Source organism: Barbatula barbatula, assembly GCF_947034865.1.
Source record: "Barbatula barbatula genome assembly, chromosome: 1".
In the NCBI taxonomy this organism is placed as follows: Eukaryota; Metazoa; Chordata; class Actinopteri; order Cypriniformes; family Nemacheilidae; genus Barbatula; species Barbatula barbatula.
In genome coordinates this window covers 30,978,762-31,004,994 of record NC_136766.1, presented here as the reverse complement: position 1 = coordinate 31,004,994, position 26,233 = coordinate 30,978,762, and the positions used below count along the sequence as shown (strand labels likewise).

At 41.7% G+C, this 26,233-nt stretch overlaps 1 protein-coding gene across 7 annotated transcripts in view; it reads left to right on the top strand.

The window, feature by feature from the left end:
* Positions 1 to 7,040: 7,040 nt before the first annotated feature.
* Positions 7,041 to 26,233, top strand: part of LOC306892223 (NLR family CARD domain-containing protein 3-like) — a 100,031-nt gene continuing 80,838 nt past the window's right edge. For 2 of the 7 annotated variants that reach the window (XR_013786440.1, XM_079453152.1), the window contains exons 1-3: positions 7,041 to 7,182; positions 20,018 to 20,152; positions 22,684 to 22,758. Coding sequence is in view for 2 of the 7 variants with exons in the window: in XM_079453152.1 (XP_079309278.1) it covers positions 22,712 to 22,758 (47 nt within the window). In the remaining 5 variants the exon portion in view is untranslated. Of the gene's footprint in view, positions 7,183 to 20,017; positions 20,153 to 22,683; positions 22,759 to 26,233 lie in introns of those variants that run through there. The other 5 variants (XR_013786441.1, XM_079453155.1, XR_013786442.1 and 2 more) reach the window with 4 other exon arrangements.

The following is a 26,233-nucleotide window of genomic DNA, read 5'->3' as shown; positions in this document are numbered from 1 at the left end:
TAAGATTAGGGCTGCTGTGAGTGAAGGCAGCCTAGGGAAAGCAGCATCCAGATTTCAACCGTGCCATGACAACACCGGCCCTCGCGGCCAAAAAAACAGAGCGACCCACCGGGAATTCTCCCGGTGCTCCCGATTAGCCAATCCGGGGCTGGTTACAAGCAATATAAAAAGTAATGCATGTCTCCTGACGACATATTAATGTATTATGTAGCAATTTGATCGGTCTCTAAAATTATAATTAATATCATCAGTAAAGTACAGTTTCTGGGACTGAAACTTCGGACTTACTCACTTAGAAGGGCAGAACTCTAGAAGTGGAAATTAGAAAGGGAGATTCGCAACTGTCTCTCATGACATAGCCGTTTCCATCGCAAGGGTGAAATGAATAATAAATATTAACGCCATTTTGTCTTTGGCAGACACTTTGCGTTTGTTTTCTCGGGCGCAAGCATGACGTTTTAGAAAGTGTGATTCTGGTTGAGCCAAGGACCAAAAAAGACGACGCTGTTAGCTGTTCTCTTGATTCTGGTTGGGCAAACAAATCCAAGTGCTAAACCAAAGATGTTTAAGACGCCTATGTTAAAATTGTGCTGGCGCTATGGAGTACCGCAAGGAGTAGACGTATCCTGCTGTGCTCCTCTCCATATTTTAAGTTATTCAGTCATTGTTAGAATTGTTCAGGGTTTTATTTTCACAGATATTACTATATAATTATCTTTGTTGAAGAGCTGCATAATGACTTAGTCAAAAGCTGGAAGGGGAAAGAAGTTCGATGAATGATTCCCCTGCTCTGTCGTCGTCGAAGATGGCAGAACAGGCTGCGGCATCCTCAGGATCGAGTGACGAGGCTGACACGGAGTCTGCCAGTATCCTTCTGGCAATACAGAATATGACCAAAACGATGACTGATCGATTTGATCTTCTGGAAGCATTTTTGGCTTCCACTCAACTATCTTTAGTGTGGCTCAGTGACAGAATTACGGAGGTGGAGAATGCAACTACTGATTACGACCGCTGCCTTTCCCTTGTTGAGCAGAAGTGCGCAAAAGTACAGTCAGAGAATAAAGGTGATCGATCTAGAGGCTTGCTCCAGGCGACAAAATGTTAAAATCATCAGCTTACCTGATTTAACACTCCCGTCCGTTTCCCTGCCTGTTTTTCCCCATGGACTTCATTTCTCGATCCCGCACCTGTCTGTCATTTGTAATCACGTCGTTTCCCGCACCTGCCAGCCATCAGTTTCATCACCAAAGACTATTTATACTCTGTGTTTCTGTTTTCCCATTGTCGGTTATTGATTGTCTTGCGTTTTGTGTACCAGTCTGTTTAAGTTGTTAAAAGTTACCCGTTTTCGTATACCTGGATTCTCGTCTGTCTCGTCCGGCACGACACCGTGACAGAATAACCGACCGCAATGGATTACATCTACATCTCTCCAGTGGACGAGCTGGTGGGTCTTCGGCAAGATGGACGGCCACTGGAGAGGTACGTGGAGGAGTTTTTTGAGGTGTGTTAGCGGGTGGGTTGGGACGATCCCACACTTAACCGTGTATTTTTGACCGGTCTGGACGACGACATGCTCGCCGCCGTTCTGCTCTCGTACGCGGACGACCTTCCCCTGGAGGAGATGATTAGTCAGGTTCTCCCGGGGGAGGAATCCGTGAACCACGCTGGGGAGCTGGACGGTGGCTCTCCAGAGTCCAAGGAACCCCAGGGGCCAACCCAAATGTTTTTTGGGAGGGTGCACATTGCCTATCCGGGGAGCCCGGCACCCATCAGTCTTTCCATGGCCCCGGATAGCCCAGAGCCCCCGGACCCACAGCCCGAGCCCAAGCCTCCGGACCCACAGCCCGAGCCCAAGCCTACGGACCCACAGCCCGAGCCCAAGCCTCCGGACCCACAGCCCGAGACCAAGCCTCCAGACCCACAGCCCGAGACCAAGCCTCCAGACCCACAGCCCGAGCCCAAGCCTCCGGACCCACAGCCCAAGCCAAAGCCTCCGGACCCACAGCCCGAGCCCAAGCCTCCGGACCCACAGCCCGAGCCCAAGCCTCCGGACCCACAGCCCGAGCCCAAGCCTCCTGACCCCAAGCCAGGGGGAAGCCAGCTGAGAGACTCCCTGTCCCGTCCTAGTCTGTATGTCCCGCACGAGTCTCTCAGCTAACCACCCCCCCTCCCTGGTGTTTCGTTGGCGCGTGGACGCGCCTTTGGGGAGGGGGGTGTACTGTAACACTCCCGTCCGTTTCCCTGCCTGTTTTTCCCCATGGACTTCATTTCTCGATCCCGCACCTGTCCGTCATTTGTAATCACGTCGTTTCCCGCACCTGCCAGCCATCAGTTTCATCACCAAAGACTATTTATACTCTGTGTTTCTGTTTTCCCATTGTCGGTTATTGATTGTCTTGCGTTTTGTGTACCAGTCTGTTTAAGTTATTAAAAGTTACCCGTTTTCGTATACCTGGATTCTCGTCTGTCTTGTCCGGCACGACACCGTGACACCTGAGAAGATAGAGAATGGTTGCCCCACAGTGTTTCTTAGTGAAACAAAAAATACTTCAACTGGCTCGTCAACAGTGTCCATTTTGCTACAAGGGCAGGCCGATACACATTTACCCGACCTTCCGGCTGAAATAATGAAGCAGGGGCAGCATTCAATGAGGTCACAAAGCATCTCCGGGAAGCCGGTGTGAGAAGCGGCTTTATCTACCCGGAAAGACTGCGTGTCATCCATGGTACCACTGACCAGGTGTTTACATCACCTGAGGAGACGTAAAATAATTTATATGTGTGCTGGCATAACATGCGACTTTTATTCAGCAACTATTCAGACTGGGACATTTATATGATTGTTTTCTTTGTTCATAAGTACTTGTTCATGTTTTTGGAGAGGGAGCTAATGGGCTTTTCAGCTGCAGTTTTGCTGTTCCAATGGTCTGGCAATCCCTCGTATTCTCACTTTGTTTGGGAAAGTGGGACAGGGGGATAATGTTCTTTCTGTGCGTGTGTTTTTTATTTTTATACCTTTCAGTGTTTTACAAGGGCAATATGCTTGTACATTGTTTATTTTCAACTTTTGTATGAATCTTAGTTCAGCTTCAAAGGGCAGTGGCATCACTTTCACCAGCTGGAACGTGCGTGGCCTGGGTCATGTGATCAAAACTAGTCAGAAGATGATAGGTTCTCAAGTCAAACCCCATCTATCGGTTTGACACAACGCAGAGAGACCGACAGAAAGGGAACTTCCTCTAGCCCTTCTACCTTACAGAATATTCTTAAATTAAAGTATGAATATAATATAATTTTGTCTGGGCGGACAGGTATGGGATCAATTGCTCAGGATAAAACAAAAATATTTTGAGCATAGATTGCTGGCACGACAGTTGAGGGGATTACAAACAAATTAGAGCCATATATAAAATTAAAAGAGCAGGGGACATGCTTGTGGACCCTAAAGGTATAAATGATCGCTTTATGGAATATTAAGAACAATTATATACATCAAGAGCAAGAGGAGACATCTCTAATTGGCTAGGACCTTTGAATCTTCCCAAACTGAGTTAGGCTGCTTGTGATGCTTTAAACTCTGATTTTACTATTCCAGAGATTATTGAAGCTATAAAATATTTTCCTAATGGCAAGGCGGTGGGGCCAGACGGTTTGGAATTATACAATATATATTGTATAAGGCTGAATGCTCCCCTTTTGCTGGGGATCTTCTCTCATTCTCTTAAAACGCAGAAATTCCCAAGCACATTATACGATGCTAACATCTCACTGAGCCTTCATCTTATCGGCCTATAGCATTACTTAACTCTGACATTAAAATGTTACCAAATTATTAGCTAACAGGTTAAATAAATACATTTCATCCATTATACATATAGACCAAACTGGTTTTGTTCCTAATAGATTTAAAAAAAAAACATGTTAGTTAGATTAATGAGCAAAATCTACTATAAGTATAAGAAAGGCTCTAAAGTGGCTGCTCTTTACTACTTTTAAGTCATTTTTATTACATCGAGGGACACATCAAGGATGTCCCCGAAGCCCCCTGCTTTTTGCAGTTGCAATTGAATCCCTTGCGATCAGTATTAGAAACCATCCATCTATAGAGCCTGTAAGACTGGGAAACGTTGATCATCACATCTCCTTATATTGGAAACTTCCAATAGTGCTGAATTCCTGCACAATCTCCCTTTCAAAATCACAGACAGACTTACAAGTAAATATCTTGGAGTCGTTCTGCCCAAAAACCCTAAATCAATTAAGTTGAGTTTTCTTCAGAAATTGGAGGATCTAAAGAAAGACATCCTCCTCTTTCTATGGTAGGCCGTATAAACTCTGTTAAAATGGTTTCTCTATCTAGATTCTTGTATTTCTTTCAAAATCTACCTATTTTCTTCTTGACAAAGGCTTTTTTCAAAGCATTAGATTAAATAATCCTACCTTTAAAGCCCACAGAATATAAAAAATACATTTGCAGAAGCCGTGGGAGGGGTGGGCTGTGACTACCCAGATATAGCTTTCCAGATGTAGCTCAGTGGTAAGAGCATTGTGTTACGAACGCAAGGCTGTGGGTTCAATCTGAAAATGTAGTGTAAATGTACCCCGCTTCTTGCATTACTACTGGGCAGAGAATGCGAGGTTCCTTGTTTATTGCCAGGAGGATTATAATACAGAAATCTTGATTGATACTCCCCCATGGGTTGCTATTGAAAAAACTGCTGTTGATGGCAGCTCGCTCCCAGCGCTTCTCTTCTCGGCTTCTGTATTACCTGCATCTGTTAAGGTGGATAATTTTATTGTTTCAAACTGCTTGAAAATATGGCATCAAATTAAGAAGGGATGCAGATTATCTGACACTGATATTTTTGCCCCAGTATATCGCAATCACGCGTTTCCTGCCTCTTTCTCAGATCCAACATTCAACATGTGGAGGCTGAATGGTATTGTTACCTTGGACTTATATATTAGCAAACATTTTGCTTCTTTTTCTCAATTAAAAGATAATTTTTCTCTTCCCACAACACACTTTTTTCGACATTTACAGATTCAAAATGATGTGCGCCATGCAGTACCTAATAATAAGTCACTGCCGGAGGGAAGAGCAATTTATAGGCTATTGTTGGGCTCGCCTGATTCCAAACATTTGATATGGATAGAATGCCTATACTTTGTCCAATGGAGGAAATAGGGAGGCTGCAATAGCGCCTGAAGAGGGGAGAGGGTTCTTCGCAGGCATACGCCCACCCACCGTCAGTCTCACTCACGTCCATGAGAAAAAAGGCTGGACGCAGCCCAACCCACAGCCCTGCAGATCTCTGCCAGAGAGGCATTCTGAGCCCGTGCCCACGAGGAGGCTGCACCCTGGCGGAGTGAGCATCACTACAGTGGGTAGAGTCTGTGATCTGCAAGCCAAGGAACGACTTCCACGATCCAGTGCACCAGCCTCCCTACTGTCCCCTGACACAGACAAAGAGCTGCTCAGAGCGAGAGCTCTGTTCTCGGTCCAAGTAGAGGCGCAGGGTGTGTACTGGGCTAGAAAAGGAAAGGGTTGGGACCTCCTCCCAGGGGGGGCGCCGGCAGGGTCCCCACCACCTAATCCGCGGTGGGGGTGGTGGGGACTCTGGGCATGTGGCCAGGTTGGGGTCTAGCCCGAGTGGGGTACCCAAACTCTAGGCACCCGCTGAACATGGAGAGTGCGTGCTGATGCCCTATCCTCCTGATGGAGCGCCAACAGGAGAAGCGTCTTCATCATTTGAGAAAGATCAGGTTCTCCAGGGACTCCAACGGGGCCTTACATAGGCCCACCAGGAACATGTTAAGGTTTTTAACATGGAGGCTGATGGCCTACATCTGCTCTCCCCTGGAGAGCGAGGTCTGTGGCGGTGCGCAGGCCCTGCATAACCACTGTGTCCTGCATTCCCTCGTCTAACCACTCCAACACCTTGGCCTGGTGGATCTGCAGGATGGCCCTGGCATGAAGGGCAGAGGCAGCTGACCCATTGCAGTGTAAACCCTCGACATCAATGATGGCGAGAACGAACACGCTTTGGAAGGGAGCCTTGGTTGGTGCCTCCAGGTGGCACTTCTGTGGACCCCATTGCACTTGTGCCACGAGAGCATGCTCTACCTGGGATACCGACACAGCCCTTAGATGCTCCAGTGTCGAGGAAGTCACGGCGACCGAGCCCATCTGCCGCGAACGCACCAAGAGACCGAGATCGAGAGACCGACAGAAAGGGAACCACAAACCCTTATATATTTAGCCAATTTATTTCATTTACACTGTAAGCTAAAACTTATTTGAAATTATTTGAATGAATATTTATTTGTCTATTTATTTAAAGAATTTATGTGTGTTTTGTCACAATACAGTTCTGGATTTTTAATAAAGATATTTATTTTGTTGCAATAAAGTGTTTGATGTAGAAAAAGTTTTGTTCAAATTTTCTGTAAATTCTATACAGATTTTACATGTCAATTTACAATCTACTGGCCTGTAAACTGATGAAATAAAACACAAGACAGTCATGTGTGTGTGAAGCAGACCGATCACTACACACTGCAATACTCTCTACTGTCCTTACAAACTACCCTAATGAAAATTAATCATGTTTTTTTGGTGTATTGATTACTTATGGCACAACCATGGTTTTACTACAGTAACCATAATTTCACTGTGGTTCTTATTGTTTTCGTAGCCTGGTTTTAACTGTAGTAAAATCATGTTGTTTTGTTTTTGAACATAGAAAAACCATGGTTAATTTCCGTAAGGGCACAACCTCAATGTTTATAAACAAGTTGATATCAAATTGTGATGAACCTCTAACTGGAGTGTCACATTGAATGCAGTATGATTGTGCTGAATGCTCTGTTCATTATGTGAATACTTTGTTTGCTCAGTTTTGCATTTATTTCTTCATTTATTTCTACTCGACTGTTTGTGATTCACTGCATCTATGTGTCTGCTGTCGGTCTAGATTTGTTACGCATATCTGGCAACCCTGTCAACATGTAAAAGTGAAACTGTCAAATCCGGAGACATTTTGAGATCAGAGCAGAGAAGTACGTGAGCAGAGAACTTCAACTCTGTCAATAACCTGTAAGAGAGAAATTAAAAGTAAATGATTTAGCAGGTGATATTGTAGTGACAAAGTGAAGATCAACAGGTCTACACAGGTAAGAAGTGAACTGCGACAAACACTGACTAATAGGAATAATAACAATCATTCTGTTTTTATTTACGACAAGTGAACCATCACAGTAGTTTAAGATAATTTTGATATTTAGAATTCTTTCGGCTGTAAATCTGCATCACTACGTTGCTGTATTCATGTAAACATTATAACAGTTTATTCATTAAGATTTGTGAAGTTTTGTTACGTGGTTCTTCTGACTCAATATCCACGTTTTATTATTGTCACTTGATTTTTTAAATAACGAGATTAACTCAAACACTTTAAAAACGGAAAGATCAGAGGTCATCCAACTTGACTTAAATTTTTTCCTTACATCAACCTGTTTGTCTGTCAAATCTTGTTAAGTTGATAATGCAAATGACACATACACCGATTTTAAACCTTTGTACTCACCATTGCAGTTAGAGTTCATTAACTCTATATAATAATAGCTATTTCCATTGAATTGTAAAACAATAGCATATTTGCTGTGTCAGTGAATGCTAGCATGACATTACATTAAAAAGAATTATAAAAGAGACAACAAGAAAACAAACAGACCGTTATAATTTTTCAAATTCTTATACTTTGCCTATATTATTCAAGTTCATGAAACACTTTGCTTATGTAGCAAGGCATAGTATAACAAATGAAATACAGATTGGCAGAGAATGTGTACTCTCATAAGAGTTAACATATCTTATCAAAATACCATAAAAGAGCAAAGAATCACACAGCTAAATAGAGAACAGTAGGTGGAGAATACAGAATACGATATGGACAACCTGCATCGCCACACACTTCTGGGGCCAAAGTACACAAGACAAGGCGTGACAGCAGGGAATATGGGCACAATAAGGCTTCCGCAGGACGTCACAATTATTACGCACGCACGCAAACACACATACACACACCTCACAGCACTCGTAAAGGAAGAACCACCACCAAAAGTCCTCCCCGCCTTGGGCACTCAGCTCCTTTAAGCTAAATAGAATGGAATTATATTATATTGTCAGAATAGTCACAACACTACCGGTAGGGCCACAGGTACTTTGTGACTCACAATCAATAAGGTACAGCAAGCAGGCACTCTATATGTTCACAACTTCACAAATTCACAAATAAACATTAAACAAAATACCTAAATAACTGGTACAAAACCCAAACAGTAAAGAGGAAACCCCAATATCATTTACAAAGGTTAATCAAATGAATGCCGTAATAAACAAACAAAAAATATACATGTTTGGTATTGACCTAATTGCTGATTCTTTAAATGTGTTAACCAATTCAGACTTCTGATCAGGGAGTCAGAATCATCAAATGTCTTTCTACCATTTATTTATGTGTAGGGTTTCACCATATTGTATATAAATATGCTGATATGCATTGGAGGTAGTTTCTGCAATGAAAAATAAACAGAAGTAAATAACCAAATGTCTAACATAAATATTTGCATACAGTTCCAGTAAAACAGCACATTTCAAATAAAGCAATAACAACTGTAACTTAGCGTGCCAGCAGAGAGAGATGCACTCAAGAGGACTTGGGTCTTTTTAATAAAATAAATGTCCAAGGTTTGAAAAAGAAACATAAAAAACTCAAGACAGGAGAAATACCAGATAAAACTGGAGACTACTCGAAAGGTAGGCTACTGGACGTTAAAACACTGAGCACCGGACAGAGAACAAAGAGCAACTTAAATACACTGGCGACAAATTAGGCAGTTTGCGGGACTCGACTCGGAGGGGAAGGTTCCTAGTGAAAAGCCAAACGCATTGTCCAGGGCGGACTGCGATTAGCTTGCCTCTGGTACTGCTGGGAGACTCTGAGGAGCCTGCGGCAGACTTGCATTCATGTCCTACGACATCAACAGGCGAACAGCTGCGCAGAAGGAGCTCCAACCTCGACCTCTCGTTCCGAGAACAGTGGGGGACCATATCCGAACTGGCACTCGAAAAGGGACTTGCCTGTGGAAGGGCTGCACAAGGTGTTGTGGGCATATTCCGCCCACATGATATAAGTGGACCATGAAGAGGGGTTTTTGGCTGCCATGCATCTCAGAGTAGTCTCTAGGTCCTGGTTCACCCTTGGCTGTAGGTAATTTGGGAAGGGGGATAAATTTGGCGGCCTAAGAAAATCTGTCGACTATCACCATTATAGTGGTGTTACCTCGCAATAGTCGGAGCCCAGTGATGGAGTCCATAGATAAGTGGAACCAGGGTCGTTTCGGAATGGGTAAAGGGTGGAACATTCCAAGGGGTGAATGATGGGGAACTTTCCCCTGTTTATATGTAGAGCAAGCCTTCAATTAGGTTTTAGTATCCTCCTTCATATTTGGCCACCAAAATCTCCTTTGGAGGAACTCCAGGGGCAGTCAGTGCCTGGGTGACAGGTCAAACGAGAAGAGTGGTCCCATTGGAGAATTTTGGACCTCCTCCCGAATCTGGTTCTTGAGTCTGTGCACGTCTTACGGCTGACTCCACCTCATAGAATTCTTGAATCGGGGATAATAGGTATTATAGGACCTTCTTGGTTGCTGTTGGTGTAGACTCGAAACAGGGCATCAGGCTTGAGGTTCTTTGAACCAGTACGGTAAGACAGAATGAATTGGAAACGGTTAAAAAAAGGAGACGAGCGAGCCTGGCGGGAGTTGAGTCCTTTGGCCTGTTGGATGTATTACAAGTTCTTGCGGTCAGTAAGAACTTGGAAGGGATATCTGGCCCCCTCAAGCCAGTGTCTCCAATCCTCCAGAGCCAATTTAACCGCTAGTAGCTCCTTGTCCCCCACGTGATAATTTATCTCAGAAGGTGTAAGGCGGAGAGAGAAAAAGGCCCATGGGTGGAGCCTGTTGTACGAGGCATCCACCTCCACCACAAAAGGCTTGTTAGACAGGAAGGATGAGAATGGGTGCTGAGGTGAAAAGACACTTGAGATTATTGAATGCCAATTCCGCTTTAGAACTCCACTGGAAGTGTGTGTTCTTCCCCTTGGTGAGGGCCGACAGAGGAGCTGCCACTGAGCTGAAATTGAGGATGAACTTGCGGTTAGAAGTTGGCGAAGCCTAAAAAACGCTGTAATGCCTTAACAGAGGTAGGCATAGGCCAGTCTTTAACTGCCATAATCTTCTAGGAGTCCATCTGAATGTGGCCTGGCTTTTTGATGTACCCCAGGAACTGTCCTCGGGCAGCATGAAACTCGCATTTCTCCGGTTTAACATAAGGATGATTCTCCAGAAGACGGGTGAGGACTCTGCCAACATGCTCCATGTGCTCTGGGAGGTAACTCGAGAAAATAAGGATGTCATTGAGGTAAACGAATACAAACTTGTCACGGTGTCTGTCACGGCAGAGAAAGAAACAGATTCAAATGAAGGGGGGAAACAAATGGTTTATTTGGTTGTCAACAGCTTGAACCAAAGCGGGAGCGGGACCGTCACACGATGAGCACGATCAACGAATCGGCAGTTTAACGATTACACAAAGGGAGAGTGAAGTGGCAAAGAGTAAATAGGGCAGGCTAAATGAACACCAGGTGTAAACAGTGAGAGCTAACGAGGGCACTAATGAGAGGTGAAAGGTGTGGCACATATACACGCAGACAGTGACCACATGGAGCTGTCAAAACAGTTCCCACATGCTCGAGCATTCATACAACAGACTGTGCTAGAACTGATTGTGTATTTCCCTCAAGATGTCATTTATGACGGCCTGGAAAACAGCGGGGGCACTTGTTAACTTCCTTCTGGGACAGGCAAAGTTGGCTATTTTAAAATGTTAAAATAAAGGGGAAAGTACTGATTTGCTTGGAATGTTTAAATCTCTGGTGGAGTACTGAGTTGCTGTAGAATACACATACTGTAAGTTAATAAATAATATGTACTTTTTTGATGTGAAGTGGAGTGTGGAAGATGCTCTTGTGGTAAGAGATGAGACTGGAGAGTAAAGTTTAAATTGATGATTTTTTTAAACTGTTTGTTAATTTATTAACTGTGAAGTGAACTGTGATTTATTAAAAGAGTTTATTGGAGGCTCTCTCTCTTCTGCAGTAAGTGTTGAAGATTGTTGTTTAGTGATGGGAAATGTTGTCAGTCAATGAAACTAAAATGGCAGCAGTGCCGTTGTGGTCTTTCTGAGTTCGGTAGAAAAAGCAAATGTGCTAGTGGAGAAAGGGATCGTTGTACAAAAGCTTTTCACACTCTTCCACTTTCAACGCCCTTGAAAAAAGTCACATTGTCTAATATACCACCTTTTGTTACTGATAATACACTTGTTTAAATCTTGTCTCGCTATGGAAAACTGGTTTCACCGATTAAGAAGATTCATATTGGTACTGTTTTACCGCTGCTAAAACATGTGTTTATTTCATAAGATTTATATGACTACTCGAACTTATATGATTTTGGTGATAACAAAGAACTTAATTTATCTCTTAACTTTAAAGTTGATAACTTTGACTAGGTTTTCTATGCCACAACTGAAAGAATGAAGTGATTTAACTGTGGGAAGTTTAATTTGAGCCTGTCCTGCAAGATTAAAGAAAGTCCTCCTTTAATGATATTGATTTAGAGCTGAAGCAGGAACTTCTAATGCTTTGACTGTCCAAAATCTCTCTGTATTAGAGGATGAAGCTTCTACACAAGTTCTGATGCCATTGAGCCAGGAGTGATTCTTCTAGAGAGTGCTTTGAATGCTACTGGTGAAGTGACTGATTAAGTTATTGATCCCACCACTGAGTCAGTTTTGACCAAGGGTGTAGGTGGTATCGTAGATTGCCAACCAGTTGAGTTTTGTGAAGATGTTGATTTAAATTCAGATGAAATTGGGTTTAAAATTAAAGGAAAAAGGAGAAACTCAAGTGAAGTTGAAAGAGTTAAACAGAAAAAAGAAAATGTGGTTCCTGATGATAATGATGGTGTTGATATAGGGATGGAAGATATAAACTCTTCCTCAGGACAACTAAGAATAAGAGAGGATTATGTGTCTGTGAATATTTTCCAGACACTAAGTAGTTCGCTCACAAAACAAAAATGTTTATTGCAGAAAGTTTATTCACAAATATAGAAATCTGAGAAAATATGTTCTAAACTCTGATCTTGTTAAATGATAACAGTAAAAAAGCCTACATTTTTATGTTTGAATGTTCTGTTTTTGTTTTATCTTGGGGTGGTGATTTTAATTGTACTGTATCTAATCTAGACAAAAAACATGTTTTTAAACACCATTTCAATATTATACGAAATTGTAATGTTGTGCATGTTGGTTTTTCTGACCATTTTATGGTAAAATGTTCAATTTTAATCAATCTTTTAAAACCCCAAACTGCAGTTTATCACTGCTTTGTTAAGTGACAAGCGTTTTAAAGAAGTGTTTAATTTCTTTTGGGAGGATTTTAAAACTAAGAAAAGTTATTTTGACTCTGTACAGCAATGGTGGGATATTTTAAAATGTGTATTTTGGAGGCTGATATTCTAAAGCTCCAAGATTTAGTAGAGTCTACTGGTACAAAAGGTTTTTTCAAATGACTTTTATATCAAACAACACAACTAGCTGATCTACTTGGTTCTAAAACACAAGGGTTTTGGGTCAGGTCCAGATTTCATAGCATAGATCAAATGGATGCTTCAACAAGCATTAATTTAGCAACCTTTTTAATTTAGAAAAGAAGAATGGTCAAAACAGAGTTAATCATACTTTACGCTCTGAATCTGGGATTCTTTTGACTGATCCTTCAGATATTTGCCAAAGGGCAGTTGATTTTTATGATAACTTATATAGAAGTGAAGTTGCTGTAGAGCAAGAGAATGAGGCTGCGTATTTTTTTTAAAGTGCCCGAGAGTTTCAACACTAACATTTCTGGGCCTCTGAGTATGAGTGAGCTGCAAAAGGCACTGGGTGAAATGATTTCTGGAAAGACACCAGGCATTGATGGTATTGGCAAGAGGTAAACTACCTCAAAGTTGCTGAAGAGCTGTGTATACCCTACTACCGAAAAAAGGAGATCTTGGAAATATAAAGTGTTGGCTTCCAGTCTCTTTGCTCTGCAGTGATTACAAACTTCAATCAAAAGTTTTGGCTAATAGATTGGCCAGTGTTATGTACAGTGTTATTCTTCCTGACCAAACTTATTGTGTCCCAGGTAAATTGATCTTTGACAACATTGCTTTTATTGGTACCTGTGTTATTTGTAATCTGAATTGTGGTTTTCTCGCTCTAGATCAAGAAAAAGCCTTTGATCCGGTAGAACATTGTTTCTTATTGAAAGTTTTAGCTACATTTGGGTTTAGTGAAACATTTGCCCTCTATAGTGATGTAGAGAGTATTTTAAAGAGTATTTTAGAAGTTGTGTATGTCTTTTAAAGTTTCTAGGGGCGTAAGTCAAGGTTGTGCCATGTTTGGCATGCTATATTCTTAAGCAATTGAACCTCTTTTAAAGCAGATAATATGTAAACATCAGGGTGTGAATCAGTGGCTGTTCTAGGCAAAATTTACTAGGGGGGCCAAGGAGGGGCCAGTGTTTGACCAGAGGGGCACATTAAAAAATTGCAACAAATGATATTTAAAGATTACAAACTTTATTTTACTTTACAATCATATAAACATTTATTTTGTACAGTAGTGCAAGAGTGAGTGCAGGTGCAAAAGAGGTAGGGCCATAAAAAATGCATCCAGGGTCCAACAATGTGCCATTTCCTATTGTGGACAGTTGAGTCCACACTTAACTTGGCATAACAATGCTGGATCAATTATACCAGTTTGGCCTGAAGCTCCGTTTTCTGTCCCCCATCAAAGTGGTTGGGAATATATTCAAGATGGGCTGTAGTGGTACATCATTCTTGGACTTGCTGATATCTGTAGAAAAATGTACAGTAAACACACATTTATTTACTTATGCATGTATATCGACATGTATTTAAATTTATGAGGCAAGTATTTACTTAAAAAAATAAACATTAAGAGTCATATTGTCATAAAAAAAGAATTTACAGCAGAAAGCACCATTTTAAGGACACACAGTAGGCCAACAATGAAATTATAATTGCACTGCTTTGCAAATACTAAAGACCTTCTTCATCACAAACCTGATGGTGCAGTACTTGATCCACTTTCTGTCCCTCTGGCTGTTCCCCTTTCTGTCCCTGTATATTTTCTTCCTCCTCACCCTCTTCTTCATGCTCATCACCCCCTTCTTCATGCTCCTCACCCTCTAGAATTTCCCTCTCTGTGTCAGAGCCCTTACTTTCATCACATGCTCTCTCTCTCCAACCTCCACTGACTCATCTCCCTATTCCTGCTCCTCAACACCTTGATTTGTTTCTCTCACTTTTTTGTTTACTGGGGCAAAAGAGGATGCTATGTCCCTTCCTCGTTTCATGATAACTATAAGAAGAAAAATAACTTAGGGGCATGCATTACATTTCTTTGCCTATTATGGGAACATGTGTGCAATATATGTACACAATAAAGGATACAACTTTGTGAATATAACATGCAATGCTATTTTTGTCTTCATTTATAAATATTGTATATTTATTAGCCATTCATATTCAATGCATATATTGCAGTATATTGAAAAATATAAGTACTAGTTTCCCATATATGGAAATGCATAATGTAATTTATCGCATTACGTTTTGAAGTATATTCCCATATATTTTTGTTCCGTGAGGGCATTGTGTAGACCTAGTAGCAAGGATACTGACATTTAGATATTCGCTTCTGCTTCAATAAGTTTGCTTAGATATGAATACGTTTCTAAACATATAGAAACCAGACATTTACAAACTTGATTTTATTATCAATGTAAAGTAAAATGGTTATGTGCAAGAACAACAAGTCACTTATGAGATCAAATAATTTTTTCTTACCTGCTTCGACTCTTGCACCAGGAGAAATTGTAGCTCCGCTCTCCAAGAGTAGTTGCTGAGCCGAGCAGCACCGCAGGCTGCTACAGTGTTTGGGTGCGCTGCTTTAATTCACCCGTGTAGAACGTTGAGTCGTATTAGTTCTGCTTTTTGCGCTCGCGTGTAAAATCATAATTAATTGATACTTTTTTTTTGGTCAGCACGGGGAGGCCACAGGGGTGGCCAGGGACATGTCTACAGAGGCACGGGCCTCCCTAGGCCTCCGTGTAGAACCGCCACTGGTGTGAATACATTTGTACTGTCGGTTTATGCAGATGATGCAACAGTACGTGTTAATGGACAAAATGCAATTCAAGCTTTAAGTTTATTGAAAAGTTTTTTTTCTTCTGCCAGTGTGAACTGGACCAAAAGTGAAGCTTTCTTAATTGAGGATTGGAAAAATCTTTAACCAAACTTCCTGCTGGTCTAGAGTGGGGGAAGTGGGTTTTATATATTTAGGTTTTTTTATTGGAGATTAAATGGTTGTACAAACTGCAACATGATGATACTGATTGCAGCACATTGGATGACTCAGATAGTGTTGCAGTTGAAATCAAAAGCAGGAGAAATGGACGTAGTGCTTACACCTTCAAATAAGGTATTTTTAGCGGATCTCATAAAACAAGACAAATGTTAGGATTATGCATTATTTTCCTGTTGGTAGGATGTTTCTTGAGTCAACTGCAGTATTTTTAAGAGGTGAAGGCAATAATCAGTTTACTGTACAAGAAGCATATAGACTTAGGAAATTTGTTTCAAAATAGAAACTTGAACTTAAAATGGATGATGGCTTTGAAACAACATGATCTCTCTTTCCGATTTGGTTTTTTCTGTTTTTTCGTACATCATTCTTCCCATGAGTAAGGTAAATGTGGGTACTCTTAATTTAGATGGAGCCTGGAGTATTGATTAAAGAGCTTTAGTGTTTGAGTAAATCAGGCATAAGCATTTACTTTTGTTCAAGAAACACATAGCGATAACTTTAATGAGATTGATTGGAGGAAGGAATGGGAGGGTGAGGTGCTTTTACACACGAGTTCCACAAGGGGAGGGGCGGCCATTCTCTTTGGTAATAATTTTTTTCTCTTGCGAAATTAAATTGATTCCTGGGAGACTTATTGTTGTACAGGCACAATTTCAAAAGTTTATAATTGTCTTTTTAATGTTTATGCTCCAACCAATGGTGCTTAAAGGGTTTGTTTCTATAGAAATTTTAACACAGCTATACAGAACTGTAGCGCAGAAGAATACTTGTTTTTGGGTGGGGATTTTAATTACACTGAAGATGATGTTATGGATAGGAATCATATTGAACCTCATGCTGCATCTAGTCGTGTTATATGAGAACTGTCAGAAACCCCAAATTTTTATATTTGGAGAGAATTTAATGGTTATACAACAGAGTACACCTGAGCCCATACTAGAGAAAATTATATTTATTGGCAAGACTTGATAGGTTTAATTGTTTTAAGCATAATTTTAATATTGTTAAAAAATGTGATATTGCCCCTGTTGGTTTTACTGATCATTGCCTAGTCACATGTCAATTTTATATAGCAAATCTAAAAGTTAGGAGTGCAAACTGGCACTTGAATTATGTTAATTTTAAGAATGTTTTTAGTTTGTTTTGGAAGAACTTTAAGTTGAGAAAACAATGTTTTGAAAATTTGCGGCAATGGAGGGATTGTGGAAAGATTGAAATAAAGTCACTTTGGCAACAATACACTTTCAATATCAATGAGAGAGCTTGAATTGGACATACAAAATTTACAAGAATTAACAGATAACATGCTGCAGACATTGTCCCAGAAATCTCGTCTTATTGACTTGTTTATCAGAACTTAACACAAATGAATGCCCCATCTAAGTTATTTTTTGGCTTGAAAATTAAGTTGGTCAGAGTCGTTGCATTCACTCCTTGTGCTCTGAAAACGGGCAGGAGATAACATCACCATCTGATAATAAGGGCAAAGAGCGGTTCTATGCTGGGCTTTATAACACACTGTCAGGACTCTGTCCTTCCTGTCTTGAGTTCTCTAGCTCACTGAGTCATGACATTGCCACGTTTTTCGGGTTTTGTTATGTGTGGAGACACGTGGCTTTTGCTGTTACTTGGCGCCATGTGTCTTCCTGTTATGTCTCTCAGCCCTGCCCTCTTGTCTCCTGTAATCTTCCAGTTAGGGTTTCATTCCATCATCTGCTCTGTGTTTCACCCTTGTTAGGGTTTTATTCCCATAACCTGCTCTGTTGTTCAATCTCGTTAGGGTTTTTTTCCAATCACCTGTCACCACTCTCCCAAAGTAATTACTCCTCGTTAGCGTCTCCCTTTTTATAGTCCCTGTTTACCTCTGTTCAGTGTCGGTGCATTGTCTAATGCATGCTAATCATTACTGTTAACGTTTGTTCTCAACACGGATGTCTTGTATTTGCTGTTTATTCCCTTGCTGTTCTTTGGACTTTGTGTTTTGGATTACCTGTTGTTCCTGTTTCTAAGTTTGTGGATTTATATAGTTTTTCTGAAGACCACGTTTTGCCCCCATAGTGGCAAGTGTTTTTTTTCTAGTTTTGTTCACGTGTTTTCCCATTGTGGGTTTTTTCATTTAAATAAAGTTTGTTTTATTTAATTCCTCGTCTGCCTGCATCTGGGTTCTGACCAAGCCGTGACACACTCAATACAGGGATAATGAAGAGTTTTGTGTCAGTCTCTTTGAAGACCTTGGTAATATATCTGAGGAGTCCAAGGCTGAGCTGGAAAGACCCTTGACTGCAGAAGATGGAGAATGGCAGGGCGCCTGGTATCGATGGGCTTCCAGTCTAATTTTATGAGGCTTTTTGGACCATTGTGGGTGAAGACATGCTAGCTGTTCTAAATGAGAGCTTAGCTGAAGGTTAATTGCCTTTGAGCTGCAGAAGAGCTGTAAGAGTTACAGGAAATCAAGAACTGCCGTCCTGTGAGTTTGTTAAGCTCAGATAAAAAATAATCTCTAAGACTCTAAGATCATTTGTGTTGACTAGATTTACTAGGTGCCTGGCAGGTCAATAACGGATAATGTCTGCCTTTGAGGTTTCAGATTTTTTAGGCGTTGATCTGGGGCTCATTTCTATTGACCAAGAAAAAGCCTTTGATATAGTCGAACATAACTACCTTTGGAAGACTCTTGAGTCTTTTGGTTTTGGTTCAAAATTCGTCTCTATGATTCAGGTCTTATACCAGGACATTGAAAGTGTTTTAAAGATTAATGGTGGTTAGACAAGGCTGTGCATTATCAGGCATGTTATATTCTTTGGCTATAGAACCCATGTTCATTACAAAGTGTCTGCATATGCTGATGATGTCAATATTATGGTCAATGGCCATAATATTGGCTAACTCCGTTCTGAACGGAACTGACAATGGGCAAAAGGATATTAATAACTTAGAATCTGATGTCAAAGAATTTGTAAGCATATCAGCTGCCCAGGTAAATTGGTAAAAAAGTGATGCTATGGCAGTCGGAAAATTGGAACATGGTCTTTCTACTGTACCTGGATATCTTGAATATCTAGGAGTTTTCCTTGGAGACAAGACTTCACAAAAGAAAAACTGTGAAAGCATTGTGGAAAGAGTGGAGGGCAGACTAGCCAAATGGAAGTGGATTCATTCACAGATATCTTTCAGATGAAGAGTGCTTATAGCTAATAATCTGGCCGCATCTACACTTTGGCATAAACTGGCGTGTGTGGACCCACCTGTTGGTTTACTGTCATGGTTACAAGCAATTATTTACCTTCTTTTTATAGCAGACTTTTTTTAAATCTGGATAGACCTGAGACAACATACTCTCTCTTCTGGCAGCTGGAGGAACAGCTCTTTATAGGGGCTCGTCTAGAAATATTACTGATGATGTTTCGGGACTTATGCGAATGCTGTCAATCAGTAAATCTTTAAAGCTGAAGAACTTAGTCAGCGTAGCTGGACCAGAGCTTAACAACTTAAAAGCAGTGGCTACCTTGCTGGGACAGAGATCAATTCGCCATTCTCTGGCAATTCTGGACTTATGGAAACAAAAGCTTGCACAAGAGGAACTTGCTCTGCTTTTGGAGTATGGGTCAGGTATCTTATTTCCTGATATAAGAGACCATTTTCCAGTACATGGGATTACTCCAGAAGATGTCTCTGGTAAACTGTTGAACATTGATGAAATACAAAACTTGAACTAAGAGACTGTTGAGGGTAAAGAAGTGTACAAGTGTTTTGTTAAAACTTTAAATAAAGCTGCTTTGAATGGTAGGGTTGACACAGTATGGAGGGATAAGCTTGGGTTGGGAGAAGATGTTAACCCAGTTTGGAGGGTGCTTTACAAAGCACCTTTGAAGTGTTTGGGTGATTTACAGTGGAGGCTATTACACGGTGCTGAAGCCATTAATGCATTTGTGTCTGTTATAAATAATAAGTGTGTTTTCTGTGGCTTAAGAGAAAAAAATGTCACTGTTTTACAGAGTGTGCAAGACTCGCTCCACTTTTCACTTTTGTGAGTGAAGTGCTCTTAAATTGTGGTGTTCATTTTACGTTGAATGTGTTTTTTTGGGTGCAGGATACAATAAAAAAACAGGATACAATGGCAGTTCATCAATTAATAAATTTTCTGATTGGGGAAGCCAAACTTGCCGCTTTAGATATCATGTCTCTTTTCAAAGCATATGTAAAATAAACAATTGTTGTTGAGTTTAAGTATTGTAAAGCAATTAACTTTTGAGTTTCATGTTGGAAGAAGAATACATTTTTACTTTGTTGTGGTGTTGAGTGTATATATCCTTTTTATTTACTTTTTTTGCTTTGTTATCTTTGTCTGTGATTTAATAATATTGTGAATAAAAGTTGTGGTTCTCTCTCTCTCTCTCTCTCTCTCTCTCTCTCTCTCTCTCTCTCTCTCTCTCTCTCTCTCGGAGAAAGACTTACCTGCATAACAGCACGCAGGGGATCTGCCCTTACGCTTCTGAACACTGTTGTAAACAAATCTCCCTCGGGGTTGCTAACTACAGCTGTCTTGTGTCTGTATCATCTTTTAACGTGGTACAACAACTTAAGGTAGATCACACAACTTCATCATTACGATATGAAAGCATATGAAGAAATATTATAAAATGATTTGCCCTTGATAAATACAGTATATATATATAACAACATCCACTGTAAACTTCCATGGTGTAAACAGATTGAAAAACATGACTTTTAATTAAGTGTAGGACAACCATGTAAAATTATAAACCATTATAAACCATAAGTAAACACAAAAGCTGAAAAGAACGGACCATTTAAAGGATATTTTATCTGTAGTTTCGATGTAAGGATGCTACTTCAAACACTTGATGCTCACGTGAAGTTATATTAGCCTAGCCTATTAAAAGAGTTTCAAAATAACTTACCATCCATTCCAGTGGCCGATGAAACTGCCTACCATGCCTTTTCTTTAACATTCATGTCTTTATAAAAACAGTCCCGGGGGACATAAATCACTTTGTATTTCTCTACCTCAATAATTAGACGCGTGTTATCCATCGCGTTGCCGGTTTGTACTTTCTGGACCTGCTGGATCTGCATAGAAGCACCTTCCTCACGCAATATAAACACTGTAGAATATTTGTGCTTCACAACATTTGAATCGGCTTTTATAGCTTTATTAAACAAATAACATAAACGAAAAAATGGTAGTATACTTCTTTTATATGAGTTTATCGTGAAATTACAGCATTTCTGTGTCAATTCATGTTCATTTTGAGCATGAAACGTGTGCTATCACTTTAAAGAAGTCCATACTGTACAGAAAAAATAGACTTTGAGCAAAAACGACCACTGCACTCGTTCATTACAGTTTTTCTCAAATGCTTAAACACATTTCACAAACGTTTCCTCCATGTTCCCCAATGTCTAAACACAACACCCTTTTCTAAAGCTACATTAACACAACCACACCTTCTCACTTCAAAACTCAAACTTTCACACAAAAAGAGCAGCTCGAAGCTTTCAAAAATGTAAACACTATACACATTACACACTACAGCAAAACAATTGAAAACACAATGCTCAATTTGTGAGCAGGTTCTTTGTTTCATAACTGCCAATGCATATTTTTAGAAACTTTACAGTAATGGATCTTCTTAGATCTCTGCAGAGGATGAGGCATTTAGATTTGTGAATTTCATATGAAGAGTATACATCTATAGTAAATTCTGCATGTACACTACTGTAACACAACTCAATGCAAAAACAGAATCTATTGCACACAACAGTACTCTTGAAAACATGATCAGGGTGTGAAGTTTTTTTATTTACTTTATTCACACCACAATCACTGTGCGGCATCATGTCGCTGAGCTGCATCGGGCCACATCACCTCATCCACATCGCAGGCTATAGTGTCTCTTGCCAGGCACCGCGGGAAAAACGCCCTGGAATGGCGAATCCATCCTTAGAAGGCCTCCACTGGCATGTCAACACAGGCCAGCTCCATTGCCCCTTAGGAGGTTCTCTCTAGTGTATGGTTTTCTGTCATAAACCTTCCATCTCCATGATGAGAAGAACTCCTCTATAGGTTTAGCGAAGGGGAGTAGGGTGGCAGACAGACATTTAAAAAGTGGTTACTGTTGGTGGTGAACCACTCTCTGATTTGGTTTGTTCTGTGGAAGCGTACATTGTCCCAAATGATCACATAAATGTGATGTGCGGGCCCAGGATGGTGTTGTTTGCGGTCCAGGACGATGTCTTTTAGCTACTTTAGGAAGGTGAGGAGACGTTGGGTGTTGTAAGACCCAAGGACAGCATGCCGGTGTTGTCAATTGACATGTTTTACAATACAGTAACAACTGATTTGAAACCAATAGACTACTTTCACAGGTTTGTAAATTGTATTGTGACAAAGAAAGCAATAGAGTACAATACCTGTTGTGTTGTCTGAATGCCCTGATAATGGTGTCCATGGTGAACCTATTCAGGTTTGGACGGACTCTAAGTCCTGCTTCAGCCATTGTCAAGCAATGGAAAATGACATGGTCAATGACTGTTGCTCGCATCTCGTCCGTAATGATGGTGCGAGGTTGTCTTGCTCTCCCTCCTGGACATTCTCCTCTCCCTTGTTGGCCTCCTCCTCTCCCTTGTTGGCCTCCTCCTCTCCCTTGTTGGCCTGCTCCTCTCCCTTGTTGGCCTGCTCCTGTCCCTTGTTTGGCCTCCTCCTCTCCCTTGTTGGCCTGCTCCTCTTCTTCCATGGCCAGCTCTTCGTTTATGATATTGGAAAATGATGGCTAGATTTAGTAAATGTATTTAGACAACTGGTCACTTGGTTTAGAGGATTGGCTTTTGTGTTTTAGCATTTGAGAAAAACTGTACTATCCTCGTGCTGTCTGAATGATCTAATCTGTTAACATGGGCACTTGAAAAATACGCACTGCACAAGGACTATGTGTGAAACAGGCGTAATACTTGACACAGCTGCTGAAATAATTTGCTCAGTCTTCTCTCTGTGTCTGATATTATGTGATGAGCACATGAACTCCAGACAGAAGCTTCACATACTTCACATGAAAGTGTAAGAGTGTTTATGTGTGTGTTCACTTCCTTTACAGATAGAACATCAACATCTGAACTGCTGTCATGAGCTCCCCAAACAGACAAACACACACAAACACAATGAACAACAGGTGAGAGAGAGTTTATTTCTATTGAAAAGAAGTGAGTGAACATTCACAATCTTCCGATTCACACTAGCTTCGATCATCAACAAAAAATGTTAATTTCTACACAGACACGTTTCACTTTTCAATTCGTTTCAAATAACAGTTTGTTTATAATGAAAGAACACGATAGAAACAGGATATTTGGATATAGTTCATGGTACAAAGAACATGATAGAAACAGAATAGTTTAATATTTTTATTAGTTCATAATACAAAGAACATGATACAAACAGGATAGTTGTATATTTTTGTTAGATCATAACACAAAGTTCTTTATCAAAAACTACTCTCGATGTTGCATTTCAAACGCTATGGGAGAATGTCTTTGTTCGACCGGTTGTGAAGCAAGTGTGTCAAACAGGCCAAATTATTTTGGTTTTAAATAACCTCGGCAGGTGATGTGGCTAATTACACCAGCACCTGTAGGTTATAAATACGCGTGGAGCAAACAAGTCTTCAGGTTCTTTTCTCTTGAAGGACCGCTTTGTGTGCATGTGTGTGCGAGTTAGTAATAATAGTGTAATGCAAAGCAGATTAGGGTGGCCAAGGGGATGAACCCAAAAGTCTGGCCCTTCCATTTTTGAGGATCTCCACACCGAGATATCTTGGTCATGGCAGAGTCCTCATTCCTCCCGTGTTTTCATGCCGTCAACGTCGATTTATTTGACTATTGTCGGCGCGAGACCACGACGGTACACGATGGTTCCCCTGTGTGGAAGAGTCGCTGGCGAGCTATCTCTCTCCTGGAACATCATCTTCTCTGAAAAAGCCCTGTCTCCACACCAAGCCTTGCAGGATTACATCTGCACTGGTGGGGAACGCTGTTCAGGCAGCCAGTCAGGCTACTGCTGCCCTGCACACCATGGAGGTTCTGCAGGCATACCAGGCTGACCTGCTGCACTACGTGAGCACTGACCGAAACAGTGTTCTCAAAACTACAGATTTGTCTCTCAGTGCGACCAAGCAGATGGCCATCGGCCGTTCTATGGCTGCGTTAGCGACACAAGGAGGCTTTCACCAGTTATCTCCAATGTCGTGCTCAAGCGTCTGGAGTGTCGGCCACCCACACTGGACTAGTTCCCCAGTCCCGACCAGGCACACAGTCTCAGGTGGGTCTGGTCTACCTGAGACGTGAGGTCATAAAAAATGCTAAATGTTTGGTCGTCTCCTGCCACGATTCAGGATGTCGAATGTCTGGCATCCCCCCAATTCGATGAGGTGTCAACATTGAAACCCCTTTCAGAGAAGCTGGCAGTGTGAGACAATTTCAGTTGTGGCTCAGAGTCAGGTGGTTTCATCCCGGGGCCTACCCCCAGAGGCATGTAAGGGTGACGCACCAGGGGCATCACACCCTTTCTATGTGGTTCAGAGCTCGGTTTCTGACTCTAGGTCCCACTCTCGGTCCTTGTTGTAATTGCAAGATGTTAACAACAGACGCTTCCCTCACGGGTTGGGGTGCGGTCTTAGATGGCCTTCCAGCCCAAGGGATCTGGAGAGGTCATCTTCTTGATTGGCATATCAATTGCCTCGAAATGATGGCTGTATTTCTGGCCCTGAAATACTTCCTCTGGCAGTTACGAGGCTACCATGTCCTAATGTGGGTGGACAATACTTCAGTAGTCTCGTACATAAATCACCAGGGTGGGCTGTGGTCGCGCCACCTGAACAAATTGGCCCAGCAGATCCTGCCCTGGGCATATGAATGTGGGAGCAGGCTTGCTTTCCAGACAAGCTGTGACGAACGGGGAATGGAAACTCCACCCTGAGATAGTCAAACAAATCTGGGAAAGATTTTACGAGGCAGAGGTGGACCTCTTTGTTACACAGGAGACGGCATAATGTCCCCTCTGCTTCTCTACCCCTCTAAGTCATCCAGCTCCCCTGGGTCTGGACGCGATGGCCCATACGTGGCCCAGACTGCGTCTTTATGCATATAGCAATTGTAATATTCCGATAGCAATTGTCCTGGCAAAGGTCCGTCAACAGGGGTCTCGCCGCTTATTGATAGCTCCCCATTTCCCAACCAGAATCTGGTTTTCGGACCTAATATCCCTCCTCGATGACACGCCATGGGCGATCTCAGTCAGGAGAGATCTTTTGTCTCAGGCACAGGGGACAGTGTTTCATCCCCGGCCCGAGCTGTGGAACCTCAATGTCTGGCACCAGCTGAGAGGTTCGGGGCTTCCGCCCGATGTAATAGATACTATTTTAAGTGCTAGGGCTCTCTCCACTAGAAGTAGCTACGCCCTTAGATGGAATTTTATTTTATAGATGGTGCATGGTACACCATGCAGACCCAATTCACTGCCAGATCGTTTCAGTGTTGGAGTTTCTGCAAGAGAAACTGACCTCAAGGACAAGCCCCGATACTCTCAGGGCTTATGTGTCCTGCCACGCCCTGATTAATGGGGTTTCTGTGGGAAAACACCCTTTAGTCGCCCGCTTTATTCGTGGAGCGAGGCGGCTGAGGCCTCCTTCTAGACGGACTGTACCATCAGGGGACTTAGCAATAGTCTGGTTAGCGCCCCTTTTGAACCTATGGAATCAGCACCTATCAGGCCTTAAAAAAGAAATTCTGATGGCAATCACCTCTCTTAAGAAAATTTGAGATTTGCAGGCGCTTTCGACCTCGCCGTCCTGTTTAATTTTGCCCCTGGGATGGTAAAAGCTATTCTGCATCCTCACCTGAGTTATCTGCCTAAAGTTCCGTTCTCCACCGTGCATCCGGTTGTTCTTGAGGCCTTTTGTCCTTCGCCGTTCACGGCATCGGAGCAGGAACGACTACACCTACTCTGTCCAGTACATGCTCTTCAGAATTACATCCACCGCACTAGCCAGTGGCATAAATCGGAGCAGCTTTTTATATGTTATGGGAGCCGCAACGAAGGGGCTGGAGTCTACATCCCAGGGTCACATCTGAATCCTCCTCTTGGCTTGCGCACACAACCTTGGGGGTTCAGACACCTCCAGTGCGGTGGCGTTGGTATTCTCTTTCCCATAGCATTTGAAACGCATCATCGAGAGTAGCTTTAGATAGGGAATGTCTCAGGTTACTTCCCTGAAAAAGCTGGACCAAGATGCTGCGCCACAATGCCGCACTGTAGGCGTGCCGGACGTACTTTCAGACAAAGTTGGAACCTGAAGACGAGTTTGTGCCATGCGTATTTATAACCTGCAGGTGCAGGTGTTATTAGCCACGTAACCTGCAGAGTTTTTTTAAAGCCAAACAAATTTGGCGTGTTTGACACACGTGCATCACAACCGGTGAAACAAAGACGTTCTCCCATAGCATTTGAAACGCAGCATCTTGTTCCTGCTTTTTCAGGGAACAGGGTTACAACCAAGTAACCTAAGACGAACATGATAGAAACAGGATAGTTGTATATTTTTGTTAGATCATATAACAGATAACAAGGACCATTAACTGTTAAATTACAGT